Below are 18,041 nucleotides of genomic sequence, written 5' to 3' on the forward strand. Positions count from 1 at the left end.
GAATAAATGAAGGATTCCTTGATGACATGTCATTCATCTGAAAGTTCAATAACTTTTACTTCATATAATTTTGATCCACCTCTATCATAAATCTAAATGTGTATCTGCTTTTTTTCTTACACGTGTGAACTGAACAACCACTTTTTTAAATTTCCATTTAAAATGGAAATCAATTCGATAAAGAATTCAGTTTATTCTAGTTTGTACTACTCAAAAACAATTTCTCAGTCGGTAAATTAAATGACATTTCACGATTATCCAAATTTAATGCAATGATATCTTTTCAAACATATAACTTTCAAATACACAACCCAGATTAGAATATTCAAAGAAATGTTTCTGTTGGGCTCATGTCAACCATTTTATCACCAACAATCTCTAGATTTTCTAGCTTTCTTAATTTTTACTTCTTTGCCCGATTGCTTGGCTCAATTCTATTTTCTTGGATACAAACAGTTGCTGAAACTCCCCATCTCGTGTGCTGATGGTGGACTGTGCTCAAGCATTGTCCCACTAAATTGACAACAGTATATTAAAACCAATTAGCACATACACTATTCTTCTCTACTTCTATTACAAACGACATAAAAATTATAATGGCAAGGCTTTAGTGTTATTGAATATTGTAATAATGTACTCCATCAAAATAACCACCATATGTATATGGTTTTATTAGAATATAGTAATAAAAAAAATGTACTTATAATTTAATCATTAGACTTACAAATTATAAGAGTAGTACACTTTCTTATTGTAATTAAATGTACCATTCTTGTCTTCGTTTATTTCAATAGAACATAAGGATAGAGGTTCTGAAACAACTTTCAACAAGAGTGTTTTAATATAATATACTCCATAAGCACTGTCATCCTGTCCTAGTTACTTCTAAGCTATGCCCAGAAGCAACTCAAAATGACGCTTTATGCAGGAGAAAAGTGGTAAAAGAAAATAAAGAAATAACACCTTTACAATTTTTATCACCTTACTTTCAAGAAAAAAATATTTAATATTCATTCTCTGATAAATGAGTTGACACTTACAAACCTTGTAACATTAGGGGGAAAAAAAAATCACATCACAACTCACCCGCACTTCACCCATTGGACCACTGTCATCACTATAAGTGGCAATGATAACATTAACATTTTCTACAATTCTCTGGAAAGTTTGGTATAAATCTTCAGCGTCGAGCTGCAATTCCAATAAAGCCCGGTCCATCTTGTTCATAAAAAGTACTGGCTTTATTCTCTCAGCAATAGCTTGTCTCAGTACGGTTTCAGTTTGTACACACACACCTAAATAATATGACAAATGCACAGCATTAAGATTGAACAATCACAAGAAAATAAAAAATTAATAACTTCATTGCTTTACAAAAATCTTTATAAACAAAAAATGTAATTTTTGTAGGATTTAGACACAGCACCTTTAATCATAATTATCCAATACATATTTCCTCTATTACTTATTGAGATACCAAGGATAAAAAGGTCTTCATCCAGCATCCTTAGCACAGAGAACCTAACAGGTTTGGATGTACATTGTTAATGGGGAAGAAAAGGTATGAGCATAAGGAAAAGGGATTAGAGAGTGATGGAGGGGGTTTATTTATTAGGGTATATCAATCACTGATGTCTAAAATCTTTCTCAAAATCTTACAATTATTTTGTTATAATTTCCTAAGCTTCTAGAAGGCAGAATATGAAAATAGTGCTGGTCGCTTGAATTTGGAAAATATTACAAATGGTGGTTCAATTGTTGGTTGGGCACTAGTACTCATGAGATTGCTGTAAATTAACTGACTGTGAGTAGTAAAAATTGTATGTAAAAGCGTCTGCATATTTTAAACTAAGTTTACTTACTTTAATCATATGACATTGATTTATTTTAGTACTGTTAAAGTCTAAAAAGCTATAGACCTCCAACTATCAATAAATATTATTAGCTCCACTCAATAAACATATAAAAAAAATTACACTTCTCAGATTTATTGAAAATATTCAAAATGGATAAGGTACAATTCTTAGATTACCGTGAATACATGGGACTAATCTTATAAAGTCTGAAATGAATTTAAAAATAATATTCACTCAAGAAATACAAATAGAGAATGTTGCAGAGTGAATAACCAATATTGGAAGGTATTGAAAGAACATCTCAAGTCTACAGCCACCGCACTTAGGAAGCAAGAGTTAATAAAAATGAATATTAAGATCGATTGTGTAATGCAGAATATCAACGATTTGACCTACTTCATAATGTTCACATGTAGGGCACAACAATTCTAAACGAAAATCATATAAGATTTTTCAGCTTATCAGTTTTTTTAAATTTAACTGTGAACTTCTATTATCAACAGAATGTCTTTAACAGATTAAAAATAACAAGAAAAATATTACTTAAATTTAATTAAAATGAAATTTTTTTACAAATATTTTGAAATTAACACAACAAACTAACCTGACACACAATCAACAACAACTAATGCACCATCAGTTACACGAAGGGCAGCTGTTACTTCACTTGAGAAGTCGACGTGACCAGGAGAATCAATTAAATTAATAAGAAATCCCTTTTCTCCCTTATCTCTCTGATCAGGATTGGTAATGAAAACTAAATCCTTATCTTGTAACTCAAAGAACATAGAAATAGCTCTGGAAAAAAAGACAAATTTATAATTAGCATAGCATAAATGCATATAATATACAAAATATATTACACCCATCAACATAATTTAATAATGAGAAAAGTTTGCCTAAAAATTACAAACTTACTGTGCAATTAGAAAGCGTTTTTAAAGTAAGGTCAGTTTTGAATTTATTGTTGGCAAAACATGATGTTAACAGATTGCACTTGTGTAGCTCAATTAACAGTTAGGTATATTAATTTTCTTACTGTTATTATACAATAATTAGTCTAACTTTTATTAGTTGTTTACATTCATCTGTTTATAAATAGTGCTACAATTTGAGATCTCACAAAGTGTGAAGAATGAAGAAGAGCAACTGATTTTTAATGGCGAAAAAAAATAATTCTGTGGTTGAAATTCTCAGGCAAATTTGACATTTACGAGCTGGATATTATGAGATGCTAAAGTAAGTCAGTTCATCGTGAAAAAAACGAATAAATGTTCATGATGAACGTGTAACCACTGCATATCAGTCATAATGGACATGTTGAATGAAAGTTGAGGAAACCAGAGTTGGACAATTGTCTCTGATGTTTCAAGTTTGATTTGTGTAATATTAAACTGAAAAATTGGACCATAAAAAATTAAGCAGCAGTAACTGCAATCGTGGACATTTTTCAAACATTGGGACCAAAACAATGTCTTGCTTGTTGAATTTAGTGATCACCACTATTGTAAATGCAGATTAAAAATATCTTAAGCTTATATATATATAAAAAAAAACTGTGGGATTTTGTTTTTGCGTGAATGCCCAGCCATATAATGGCAAATGGAAATAAAAATTTTACTGGAAAATCCTTTACCATCCACCCTATAGCCCTGACTAAGCTCCCAGCAATTTTCTTCTTTTCTTCACCTTAAATCAGTGGCTTGCATCATAACGGTTTGACTATGATGCAGAATTGAAAAGTGGCTTTACTGCTTGGATTGTCACTGGTGAATGGAATTTGACATATCTATGGTGGAGTAATAGCGTCTTGGTCTTTCATCTGGAGGTCCTACTTCAAATCCCAGTCTGGCATGGCATCCTCCATACAGTAATAAATTCCACCTGCATAACCAACAGTTCAACTTTTTGTGGCAAGATCAAGCAAAAAAAAAAAATTTTTAAGGGAATGAAGAAGCTACTGAAACATTACGAAAAACTTGTACTTGCCAGGATGTATGAATTTCCCCCCTTGCTGACAAAAAATAATGATGCCACAAAAATAATTTCAAACCCAGAGTGCATCTGTTTCTACTCATTTCATTTTCAATCATTACTACAGAAATGTTTTATTTTTTTCATTCAATTAGTCCAAATGACCCCTATTCTAAATAAAGATTTTTTTTTAATGTGTTGAGTAAACAAAGAAAATAGTTGGCCACACCTTACAACACAGGTTGCGTTACTTTGAAAACAGATTGTTATTAAAATTTATTTTGCCATCTTATAACAGTACAATAATTATTTACAATTAGGTACTTCCTCTGATTTTGATGAAGTTTGAAATATATCTTAAGGACTTAAGATATTCGTTACAATTACTTGCGTCCCTTGTAAGTTACATAGTGTAGTCACCAAAAATTTCATAATCCAGCACTGTACAATGTGTAATTATACATTATTTTCACACTAAATTTGTTACTGTGCATAATTATGGACTTAGCTTAACTTTCAGACATTTTAATATTTAAGGTTAATTAGGTGAGATGAACAAGAGAAACGAGTGTTATGTTGATATCTTATGAGCAAGTTCAATACACAAAATCATTAGTTACCTAACTACTCAAATTTCACTTAAACCAAATTATTTAATCTTAAATAATGAGTACTGCACTTAACCTAACTTAATTTAGTTTAAGTGAATCTAATCTCATTCTTAACATAAAATTAACGAACTTAACCAAACTATTTAGTCTAAAATATCCATTTACACTTGTGCAGTGTTGAATTACAAAATTTTTGATAAGGTACTGTGCAACTTATAAGACATTACTTGAGTGAAAATAGTTTCCAAATTAAAATTTCAATTGTAACAAATAACCTAGGTCTTAAATAAAGTATACTCAAAATTTCATCAAAACTGGAGGGGAGTGTCCCTAATTGTAAATAATTATTATTTACTCTGAATTTTAGTTTTCAATTATTATTTTTAACAATTAAAATGGCCATTATAATAAGATTAAATCACAGTTCATCTTATTGTTTGCAATCTAAATACATTTTTTTTAACAGGTAAACTTTTTTGAGCTGTAATGTCATAGTTTCATTTGTCTTTTCTCCATAAGATTTCTACAGCTTTGTTTGTTCTTAATAGGATTAAAAGTTATATATAGAAAGTGATTTTTTTCAGTTATATTTCTGAATTTACGACTATGGTTTTAATCGGTTGGGTGTTCTTTCTAGATAAAAAAAAATTGCTTCTCTAGCTTAATTTGCATATCCGACTTTTAAATACGCATTAAGACAACACTTTCACCATTCATAGTTAAAATACATTTAAAATAATCTGAATTTCTTTTTTCCAACTATGAAGTTTGAAATTTACACTAGCAAAATAAATTAAAAAGTTAATATAAAGTGCAACAACCAAAATAATTTGAAAAAATGAGTACTCATAAAATTGGCATGTCATTTAAAAAATGACCATGCCAATTTCAAGCTTAAATGCCAGGCTTGCTAAGGGAAATGAGAAGAATAATTTCTTACTTCAATTATTTTTCATTAAACCAAAGATACTCTGCTACACACAAGCATGCAAAGCCCACCAACAAACTGAAAATATTTAGGCTTTGCACGCCATAATTTCACTCTGTTCACTGTTGGTATTCGCTGTACTACGAATATATTCTGTAGTAGTAACATTATTCTCAGAGAAAGTAGCTCTTGAATCTCAGATATTTGAAATACATCACTGTTCATATGGCAACTGAGACAGCATCTAAAAATACCAGGGCAAAACTGCTGTTGTATTTTAAGGAAATAATAATTTCTTTCTTTATATCCTTAATATCTCTATTGATTAGTGTATGGTGTTTGCTAAACAAAGTTTTTCCACAAAGCAGCATTTTCAGGGATTTCTAAATAAAAAGCTTTTTAAAATCTTTTTTTATCTACATTTGACTTTGCAGATGTGTGGCCTTCACGAGCCTTTAATATGAATCCACAATTTTATCATTAAGGTTGTAAAACTGTTCTTGGCAACTGTGCAGGGTAGCAGAGCAGTCAGAAACTTCTAACAAAATGAGATAACCACTTAACCCTACGTTTCAAAATTGTCTCACATGAACATTACACCAATTATGTACACCAGAGCAACTGCATTAAAAAATTGAACTGAATCACACAGTTTAAAACTGTTTATTCATAACTTTTGAAAATAAGATGGCTTACTCAGGGTTGAACAGTAGGCATGTTACATCATAATTGTACATTTATTACATAACCCTCCAGAACTATTTGAAATTTATGGAAAAATTAATTTCAATACTTTGTTTTTTCAATATTATTAAAATACAAAGGATATTTTAATTTGTAATTAAAAAATGAAGATTACAGCAGTGAAAATACAAAGTTAAGTTATAAAAACTAATATGGGAACACTGTTAACTAAATGAATTGGACCACAAAAGCTCTATATATATATATATATATATATATCAGTAAACAAAATTCAGATGTACCATTCAAGCCTTTGTCAACCTCAAATGAACATAAGGATAGAGGTTCTGAAGACGACTATCAGCAAGACTGTAGTTTTATTTACTTTACTCCATATGCACTGTCATTCTAACACAGTCACCTCATGGAGATCCCACAACAATGATTATAGAATGACTCTTTGTGCAAGAGATATAACCTTTAGATTGTATGTAAATTACTTTATAAAACTTACGTAGATTTAATTGTAATACATCTCTCTTGTTCATCTTTTCTTGTATCTGTGAAACGTGTTTCACCAGCTTTGGCACTTGCAATAATACCAGCCTTGGAAACAAGGGAGTCAGTCAATGTAGACTTTCCATGATCAACATGTGCAATGACAGACATGTTACGGATGTTCCGTTTCTTGTCCATCATCACACGGATTTCATCTACTGTAAAATTAACCTGGAACAAAACAACAAAATTGTTTAAACCCCAATAACAGTTTGTATCTTTAATAGGCAACTATAAAAAAAGAACCATTAAGTATTTTTTACTTCAATTAATAATTAAAATTCTCTAACAACAAATAAACAAGGGAAATTTACAATATCTCTTGTAAAGAAAATACAGCCATTGGATTGACAGAAAACCCATTATAATCTTTAGTATGATAGTAAAATTACATTAATAACTTCACAAACTACAGCAGAAAAATTATTCAATGGTTTATAAACTTAATTACAAAGGATAAAGTTAAAAAGGTACAATGCTTTTTAGAATCTTTGTGAATTGTTAAGACAGATTCTAAAGTTAACTGATCTACTAAGGGTAAGATATAAAAATAATTATGTGTATGGTTTTTAAAACAAAAGTTCCTCTTTATTTTGAAAATTTTAGTTAATACAAACTGATTGTGCAGGATCTGTATAAAAATTATCAGAAATACAGGGCAAGACATTTCCTTCAGTTCTGTACTTCAGCAGATTCATAAGCTATAAATACTGAAACATTTTAAAACTGGCAAGGAATATAATCACAGAAAGAATTCAAGTTTTAAATTTATCATAGTTGTACATATAAGTGGATTAGATAACATCAAATAAACTATTCTTGTTACCCATTTATCAGTTTAAATAAATAAACTCTCTCAAAAGCTATAGTTTGGTGCGTTAATGCATTTAAAATCTATCTATAAAATATTTTTCTGGTAAATGTTATTTTTATCACTATTTACTTTTAGAATATTTAAACTATTTTGATTTGTTATACTTTTAACATAAGCCTATCTTGTAAAACAAATTCTTTCTAAATAATCAATGAAGCATAACTACCAATACAGCAAATAAAAGAAAATTAACATAATTTAAAATTAATCTTTGAAAACTTTATGTGAAATGTGTATTATTCCTACTTAAAACAGTAGAAAATGCACTGAGGAAAACAGCAAAACAGTCAATAGTAATCCTCACTGCACCTGTTCCAATCTCCCTAAAAAAAAAGAAATCAAATTACCATGGATTACTAACCATGATATGAGAACTGCTGCTGTCCTTATAAAGAGCTACTTATAAACTTGAAAAAATATGAGGGATGTTTTTCCCAGTATGAATAAACATTACCAGTAATATTGTGAATTATAAAACCATTCTATCAAATTATTCCTTTTAAAATCATAGTTTTTCATTTCACTTAATTTACTGATTAATAGATGCACTCTTTTTGGATTCTGCCTCACTAAAATGAGTAGTACATTCAAAAACTGAAGAGCTGCAGTTTTCTACAGCTACTCGTTTCTCAGAAAAGTGAAGCTTTCTTACAACTGCAAAGGTTTCATGATAAACAAAAATTAATCAATAAATTAATAGGAACAAAAACCTACTTATAACCTCAACACTATATCCATTCAAATTTTTTTTTTTTAATAAGCATTTTTTTAGTCTTTAATAAGCATAATAATTAATTCATACTAATAATTATTTTAGTACATTAGCAAACATATTACTCAATTTGGATCTTTAGTATGGGAGTATTTTCAGCAAATTTATTCATTCATATTAATTTAGTAATAAAATATGTTCATACAGTTAACTTTGAACAGTATTTACACTATGTTACAGAGTAGTTGTAATTACTCGTTTGGTGCTTACTTAGCTACTTTTTTTTATCTCTAATTCACTATGGATTTCTATCACTACATTGTGTTGATTTATTGTATATTTCTACTTGTTTACTTCTTGTCATGGTATAACCTGCCTTTACTTAACTGTAAATATTCTGTAATTTAAAATTAAATAAGTCAATCTGTAAAGATGTCAAATTACATTCTTTTTTAAAGTGTACCAATTCAATAATGTTGCTTACAGAATTAGTATGCAGAGAACCTAATAAATCTAGTACCACTAAGTTCTTATTGCAATGCACACAAATTTTGCATTAATGTAATGAATTTACAGCTTTCTAACAACAAACACAAGTTGTGATTTTATAAACAAGGATGTTGTATGGATGAGTCGCTGAGCAAAAGTACTTGGCCGAAAAGCTCGAAACAATTATTAATTTCATTTGCACACAAGTTTGTGAATAACTGCAACAATTTTTTTGACTGAATTCGAAATGTCTCCAAATACTTCTACAGACAATAAGAAAATTACTGAAAAGTTTGTGTTAATCATTTGTTGGAAGTCACATCAAAATTGCTGGCCTGGGAAAAAACCCAGAGATCAACAAAAACTGTTTCGTGTATGCCATGACATATCCAGTTTCTATGAAACAATTACAGCCTGTATTTTATTTGGTACACAAATAATTCCAGACTGTTGGAAAATCTATGGAGAATCAAGAAAAATAAAACAAGAATGCAGTAGTGCTACTCTAGACTTCTCTTTAAATCTCTCTGTCTAGAAACTTAAGAGAATTTCTACATTCTTGTGATATTTGTGGAAGCAATGTGACATGGGAGATTTATCTGATCAACTATTACAAGATATAAACATACCCTGGCCACCCAAGTGTACCAAAGGGCAAGGTAAGTTTAGATGTCAGAGACAAACCAATCAGGTTGGTCTAGTAGTAAATGCAGCTACCCAAATCAGCTAATTTGGAAGTTGAGAGTTCTAGGCATTCAAGTCCTAGTAAAGGCAGTTACCTCTATACGGACTTGAATACTAGATTGTGGATACCAATATTCTCTGATGGTTGGGTTTCGATTAACCACACATCTCAGGAATGGTTGAACTGAGACTGTGCAAGACTACACTTCATTTACACTCATATATATCATCCTCATAAGTAATACCTGAACAGTAACTCCTAGAGGATAAACAGAAACAGGATAAACCTCAGAAATATATATAGTTCACTTAAAAATGAATAATTGCTATATCAAGTTTTAAAATGCAGTCCTGTACTGCATTATCATACTTACACACATATATATATATATATATATAGACTGTTATAAAATATCTTGTGCAAACATTTTTACTGCTCTCAACTTAAGAGGACTAGGAAATTTTTCAAAAACCCTACCTATGTAATGACAACATTATTTATGCTTTATCTACCACACATCCCAACCCATAGGGGAAGACACTCAGTTAGTGGTGACCTGGTCGCCACACCACCCCCTCTGTTCTGAGCCCTGAGGTGCTTTACTGGAGGTTGTCTTTAGACCCTCCGATATAACTGATTACATCTCAGTCACCACTTCATTCAGAATGCCACCAATGCAAATGTCTCGGCAGACATTTACATCAGTAAAAATTATTATCTCAACCAATGCCATCACTTTAGGCTTCTTTCGGACATCTTCACTCTTCTTTTCCTACAATATCACCCAATAAGAACTAGCTAACAGCGTCTGCAGAAGGGCAAACTCTGTGTATAGTCCAATTTTAATACCAACACTTGTGATTGTAAATGCCTAACCATCAACTAAATAACGAGTCAGTACAATGCTAAACTCGTACCTTTCAAAATGTGTAATATGTAACAACAAAATTCAAACCTACATCCCTCCGCCCTCTATAAACATCATAATGAAGACCGCCCTTGGGAAGACAGTATCAAGACCTTGGGAAGACAGTAATAGGGCTGGATGGATTACCATGCCCTATGTAGTGCAGTCACTCCCCCATCAACAACAGCTCTAACACCCAATTTTAACAACTGTTGTTCTAAATTAACTGCATGATATTTACTCCTTCACATTCGAAGACCGCTTTCAGAAAGACATACCATCCATCTGCTAATAGTAAAGACATTTCTTCTTTATAAATTTTTTTTTTGCTAAGGTTCTGCTATGCAACAAACAATCATGCAGACAGCACAATATCATGAAATTACCTGTACCATTCTGTAACAGATAACCTAGTATTCTAGGACCAAGGTTCAAGATTTATTCTACTTTCTTTAACAATTCACACATTAACGTAAATTTTTAAGACATAATTTCAAAAGAATTGATTTTCCATATTTTACATAATAATACAGAATGAAAACAATAGTATAGTAGTATAGACTCACATAATTTTTCATTAACAATTTGTAATTTAAAAAAAAGAAAATTTTCACTTAAGTCTAAATATGTTTACTTTTACATTATTAAATAAAATTTATATATTAATCTGAATTTTTAATAAATATTTATTATCTACAGACATAAATTTCTGGATTAAAAAATATTTAGGTATCAAATGGCAATATTATATAACTGATAAACTGTCAATATATCTGACCAATAAACTAAAAATATAATTTACACATATGTACAGCAATAAAATTCAACATTTATATTAGGACAATGAAAAAATTCTCTTTATAATCTTTCTGTAAGTTGAAAAAACACAACCGCAATATCTGTGAAAACCTTGACCTCAGGTCTTCTCTCTTGATAAAACAATGTGTTTCAATAATGCACAAGTTAAACTAATCAAGCTGTAGAAAAATATCTCTTCAAGGAGAGGGAGAAAATCACAAACATACATTTTAAATTATCCCACAAGTCTAGCTCTTTAAATGTTAATGAACATAGCACAATCCACTAATCATACATTCTGATTTATAGAGAATTTCTAGATGTTGAATAATTAATAAATAATCACATAAAATATTTAACAAATTTGCATTTATGTTGGCAAGGCTGTGCAGCAGATATTAGAAAGTGGTAAATAATTTCAGTCTTAATAAAATTGTCAAATGTACAAAACACATCAATAACTTATTATTATAATTTGATTTCACTATTTTAATGTTTCTAATTATTTTAATAAGTTAATACAATCTAATTCTAACTGCTAATTTAAACAGTTATTTCAACAATGTAGCAGGGCATGGAATGTTAATAAAAAAAACATGAAAATAAATGTTTAAGTAGCTATTATAAATTAAAACAATGTGAAATTTTTTTTCCTATTAAAAGTTAAGCAAAATTGTGTACATGAAAATAGTTGACATTGTGATACAGTTTTTCGATGGGACTTGAGTAATCAAATCAAAAAAAGAATTTTCAGTTTAGAGATGAAAAACTGTAACGTTACAAGAGGTAAAAGGTGATGTGGATAATATATTATGTTTGAAAGTAGCTGTATTAAAGCTATTAACTATATCTGTAACATCACTTTGAATGAACAACTAGAATATATCAATGAACTTGATACAACATATAACATTTTCAAAAGTTGTATGACATGTAAAAGCATTGAAACATTTTACAGAAGTGACATTTCTTGATGAATCTGAGATAGCAATAAACAAATCCAAAGCAGCTAATCCAAAATTCACCAAACATGAGAAAGTAAAATACATGTTAAAAAGTTATCTTACAGTTACATTGGAGATTTAATTCATGTATTATCTGAGGATGGGATGGTTAAAGATCAATTGAAGAAAAGATCTAATGGGGCAAACTGAAGGATTTTGTCTTAAGTCAAGTGGCTTTTACACTGATCGAAAAGAAAATTTTTTCCATTGCGGTAGTTGGTCATCTGAAAAACTTATCTGCATGGAAACTTATATAATGAGTTTATAAAAAACAAAATAACTGTACATGAAGTTTAGTAAATAATGAAAGTAAAACAATTTTAAAAGAAAAATGGCATCTTATGTTGGGACAAAAATTTTAATTATTTAAATACTTCATAAAAAATAAATAATTGGTGTATAAAAAAAAAATAGAATCAGAATATATGAGGTGTGCAACAGGTATAAAAAGTAAAATGGATAACTATATTTTAAAATGGAAAAATAAACCAAAGACATTTTAGAAATGATCTATACAGATTTAAATGCGCCTTAAGCAACTGCAGGCAATTATGGAGAGATTTTTTTATCATTCACAGATGGTTATCATAAGCTAGCAAACTTTTATTGTACTAAATCTCAGTCCGAATTGTTTCATAGATGTAGCAGAAATTGTGATTGGTAAAATAATAAAAAAACGATAACGTTAAAGAAAATATTTGAATGCAAATGTGTTAGTTAGAAAAAAAAGTACACATATAATTCCATGCCCACCTTAGACTCATTAGTTAAAATGGTTCAGCAGAAAGATACAACAAATCAATTACGGATAAAGCTAGGTGTTTGTTGGCTAAAGTAAAAAAATAATATTTGTTGGCCATACGTGATTAAAATGCAGCTTATATGAAAAATAGAACTCTTAACTAACACTACGGAACATAAAACACCTTATGACATTTTTTATGTGAAAAACCTAGTGCCAAGTAGGTAAAAATTATATGGAAGTTCGAGTATTTTTTGAGAATTCCATATAAACTAAGAAAACCAAACTATGACCAAGGGAAATTAAGAAAATTGTTAGGATATACAGAAGTAGGCAACTGAATTTTTATAAATAATAAATGCAAAACTGCTGACATAATAAAGAATACAACACGTATGTAGATTTTAGACAATGTAATTGATGAGAAAAATGAATCAAACCAGATTAAAAAATCCAATTCAATAGAGCCTGAAAGTAAAACTAATGAATGTAATGAAGTAAGAATCTAGATACATGAGAGTAAGAAAAATAGGTGTGATGTAATTCACTGCTACGCAGTGAATCTGAAAATTGCTAAAATAAAAAGCTACAAATAGATTAATAGAACTTGGAAAATGGTTTTTAGTGACAGAAAAAGTGAATTTAAAGGCAGGTTAGGTTAGTCAAGTTTTCAACGGGAAAAGTTGAACAAAAACTTTAAAATTTTTGTTAATATTTGTTGTCAAAAGTTTCAATATTGATCAAATGCATGTAAGAAACAGCCTTTTTAAATGGAAAAATAATCTGAAGTTTATGTTAATCAACCAATAGATTATGAAAGATGATAAAAGTATAAAATATATTTAGATTGTTAGAATTTTTATATAGTTTTAAGAGATAATACCAGAACTTGGTATGAATGTTTCAATAAATTCAAGGAAGTTAGGTTTCAAAAGAAGAAATTGTGATTATTGTTTACACGCAAATATTTACATTTCTAATATTTGTAGATGACTTATCACTATGAAATAAAGATCAAACTATGATTAAAGAAGTTAAAAGAACATCTTAAAATGAAGACATGGGAAAAGTAAGGAATTACACAGGAATAAGTATTAATAATAAGTCTTGAGAGAAACATTCAGACTGAGCCAGGAGAATTATATTAAATCATTAAAAAAGTTATAATTTAGAAAAAGCCAAATTATACACTACACTAATGGAAGTCAATTTCAAATTAGAACCTGCAGATGAAATGGAGAGTAAAATACAAAATTCTAATAGATGAACGTTTGTAAAAGTTCAGGAACAAGACCAAATGAAGCTTTTACACTGCAAGTTATTTAAGCAATTTCAAAGTAAAACAAGCATATAGAATTTTAAAATATTTATATTTAACTAGAGATTTAAAACTAACTTTCGAAAGTGTTAAAAATTAATTACAGATTGTTTAGGTGATAATGTTGATAGAAAATAGAAGTCACCATATGTAATAAGATATGCTCAATAACTTAATATATATTGGAAATCTTGTATAGTTATGCAACTACAACTTTCACGAGTATGTAGCATTATCAGAGGCTGTAACTTTTTAAAATTATGAAAGTTAAATGGATGGTTTCAAATTCCACTGGAAAGAAATTCTAAATCAGAAAATAGATTAATAACTTAAAAATCTATATCGATATTTTTTTACAAAAAATATAATTTTATATTGATCAGAAAATTCCCACATGAACTGCTGCTACATTATACATAGGTACCAAATAAATTTGTAAAATTAAAGTTGAATATTGCAGTTTGAAATTTAAGCAGATGACATGATTTTATGTACTTAACTACATGGGTATTCAGAATCTGAATAACCACAAGCATGATTAAACAATCAAACTGATAATTATCAGAGATAGTTATGATCCCTAATCAGTCAGTTTAGGATTTAGGCGACATGTGAAAACCTAATGATTAATAAAAATATGTTCCCAGTATGACAAAATTATCTGAGCAATTGATCACTGTTGCGACCTGCCAGGTATTAAGTGTGGGGAGGGGCAAGCAACAGAGTAATTTTAAATGCTGCTTATGTCAAAGTAAAAAAAAGAATTTTAATTTATTTACACATTTAACATAAAGGTGCTGTTGTAATTTGTCTGCAATATGGAAACAAGAACATTTAATGTATAAGGAAAATATTGCACGTAAAAAGGTAATAATCAACAATTACCTAACGATTACCATGCAATATATGAAAACCTGTTAAAATATTTTTATTTAACATATACTTCAATTCTGAAGCAGTATTGAATACAGAAGGCCTGTTAAGCCAGAGCAATTACCACTGTAATTTGTTGCAATGCAAACACTTTTGTAACAGATTTTATATATAAAAATTGTGTTATAAAATGATGTGTTGATTTTTCAATGCTATCAGGCAAATTATTACACGGATCAACTAATTATCAAAAATAATTTTAATAACTTTTAAAATGCCCATTGGTCAGATACAATATTATATTGATTCAATAATAAAAATTAGAAACTTCAGTAATGCTTATAACTTACATTCAGTATAAGATTAGAATGGTCAATAAGGCAGCATATATTGTGGTCAATTTTAAGTTTAAATGTCAATAATTATGAGGATGAAAAAATGGGGATTTCCATTCAGCATGACCAATTTACTAACTGCAACTTCAAGCACTAAGTAGTTTATAATCAAAATAAGAGTCCTATAAAAATAAGACCTTATTTTGTCATCAGACGCTGCTTTATTTTTAATGCAACTGATTTGGCACAGCAATTTCAAGTTTATAAAAACTATTTCATATCGTCTAGGTTACAAGAAAAAAAAGAATCAATACATAGATTAAATCCTCGTGACAATTACATTTTCAGCCATGTAAACATGATATCTCGCTTTCTTGAAGTAAACGGCTGTTTACCTTAAAAAAAAGAAAAAAGGCGACTGTCCTAAATTATAAAATTGTAAACTGAAAAACTATTTCGTGCATTTTTATATAAGAAACTTATGATTTATTTTCCATATAGTGCAATACAAAATCACGAAAAAATATATTACTGTTCTCAAAACTGTTAATAGTACAAAGCACAGATTCTGACCGTTCCTGAAGGCATCACGTTTAACTACGTTTACGACTGAAAGCACGATGAAAATTAACCTTCAAAATTTTAAGTATGGATAGTGCTGTTAAAGTAACGAATAGTTCATCTAGCAAACCTATCGCTAACTTACTAAATGTTATTCTTTTATACGTCAAAAAATAAAAAGAACTACAGTAACAAGCTGCTACTTCACGAATTAGGCCAAGCCTATTTTCCGATTTTGATTGTTGTGAAATAAACCCGGTTATTATTTTTTTTAAATCTTCATAAAGTACTCAAAAAATTATATTTTTATTTAACAGAATAAAATAATAATACAACGCAAAAATTATATGAAAACGTGTTAAACAAGTTTCAACTGAAGTTTATTGCGGGTGGTGGTGCAACAATTTTATCATTCTGTAATTATTATACCACAATTTACCAATGAAATTAAACAGAACACAAAATAGGGATTATTAAAATACACTAATAGCACAATAAATTACTTTTCATACATACCATTTTGGATGGGTACTGATTACTTTTCACACAACGCACTAAACGAAGCTGCCAACGAAGGCAGACTCCCTGCAAAAGGAAGAGTGCCACGAGATCTGGACAGCAGCTATATAACTTATTTCCGGTAAAGCCAAAGAAATACAAGAAAAATTTTCAAATATTTAAAATCAATTACTTGTCACGCTAAAAACTTAATTTTTAAAAAATAATTAAAATACCAAATAAAATTCTCGACCTATCTTTATTAAAAAAAATATTAATAGTTTCTTATTGTTTAACTAACTGCACAAGTAAATTTGCGAAGCAACTAATTCTTCGATATTTCTTAATTTAAAAAAAGGTTTATTATTATAAAAATATAAATTAAAGTAGATCAGTTTAATTTCTTGGTTGGAATGAAATTTCAGGGGCTGATACATATAAATAAAATCGAATAATTCTATTACTGAGGCAATCGATGTTTCAAAACCGGGACATTCAAAGCGTTGTTCCTTTGGTTAACTTAAGCAATGTTAAAAAACATTAATACGGTTTTAGTGTTCGTTTTTTTACAGAGTAAAGGTATTCTATAGTAGAGCAATATAAACTATTCAGATGTCAGATAATTCTTTAGTAAAACATTTAGTAAAATAAATATTCTGTTTTATCTCTCCGTTTAATTTTCATGAATGTCGTAACTTTTATAAAATATAAACAAAATTGTAAATGTATCCATTTATTCCAAATAGCTAGTGGATCTGGCATTTATACTTCCTTGTATGGAGTAAAGGAAGTATTGTGATCGCGAAAAAATTTCGATTTTCAGATTTTAATGTAAATATCCATTTTAACCATCCCTGAATCCATTTTGACTAGTTTCAGCATGACGTAAGTATTTACGTATGTATCTCGCATAACTAAAAAACGATTAGCCGTAGGATGTTGAAATTTTGAATTTAGAAATGTTTTCATCTAGTTATTCCCCTCCCCTTTTGATTGCATTCGATTGGATCAAAAGTGTCCAAAAAAGCCCAAAATCCTAAAATTTGCATTTTAGAATTTTTCTTAATTGCAATAATAATCCCTCAATAAGAAAGTTTTCACAATATATCATAAGTGGTACTTATTTTCATTAGTTTCAGAGTTATAGGCAAATCAAATTTTAATTAATGAAATATTTGGTTCTTACAAGGAGAAGGCACATCGGTTCGAATCAGACTTCATATCCTTTTTTTAATTTAAATATATTGATTTATTAATAATTATTAACCTCTGATTGTAAAAAAATTTTACGATAAATAATAATTCAGCAATAAAAATTTTAAAAAAATCAGATGTTATTAATGAAATAAAATTTTATGTACTTTTCATTAAAAAAAAAAAAAAATGTGTATATGCAATTTAATAGGCGTACAAGCAAGTCATCTGGTGTCCACATCAAATTTTTTTTTTTCACTTAATATTTTATTCACACCGGCTTTCTTTTTTAAAAAACAATCAATTCTTTTCACAATTATCATGTGAAAGGCCATAACAGAAAAGATATAATAAAAAATTACTAATTCATCAATAAGAAAAGCTAGGCATGAAACTAAATTAATGCTTTACTAAAGTTATAAAATATTGAAAGGAAATTT

At 29.0% G+C, this 18,041-nt stretch overlaps 1 protein-coding gene across 1 annotated transcript in view; it reads right to left on the minus strand.

Moving 5' to 3' along the window:
* eEF2 (eukaryotic translation elongation factor 2) overlaps positions 1-16,544 on the minus strand; it is a 39,715-nt gene extending 23,171 nt beyond the window's left edge. The window contains exons 1-4 of the mRNA XM_075359721.1: positions 16,426-16,544; positions 6,568-6,782; positions 2,461-2,654; positions 1,087-1,295 (exon numbers count right to left, since the gene is read on the minus strand). Of these exons, the coding sequence (XP_075215836.1) occupies positions 1,087-1,295; positions 2,461-2,654; positions 6,568-6,782; positions 16,426-16,428 (621 nt within the window). The 5' untranslated portion in view covers positions 16,429-16,544. The remainder of the gene's footprint in view (positions 1-1,086; positions 1,296-2,460; positions 2,655-6,567; positions 6,783-16,425) is intronic.
* Between the last annotated feature and the right edge of the window lie 1,497 nt (positions 16,545-18,041).

The sequence above is a fragment of the Lycorma delicatula genome, chromosome 3 (genome assembly GCF_047948215.1).
Source record: "Lycorma delicatula isolate Av1 chromosome 3, ASM4794821v1, whole genome shotgun sequence".
In the NCBI taxonomy this organism is placed as follows: domain Eukaryota; kingdom Metazoa; phylum Arthropoda; class Insecta; order Hemiptera; family Fulgoridae; genus Lycorma; species Lycorma delicatula.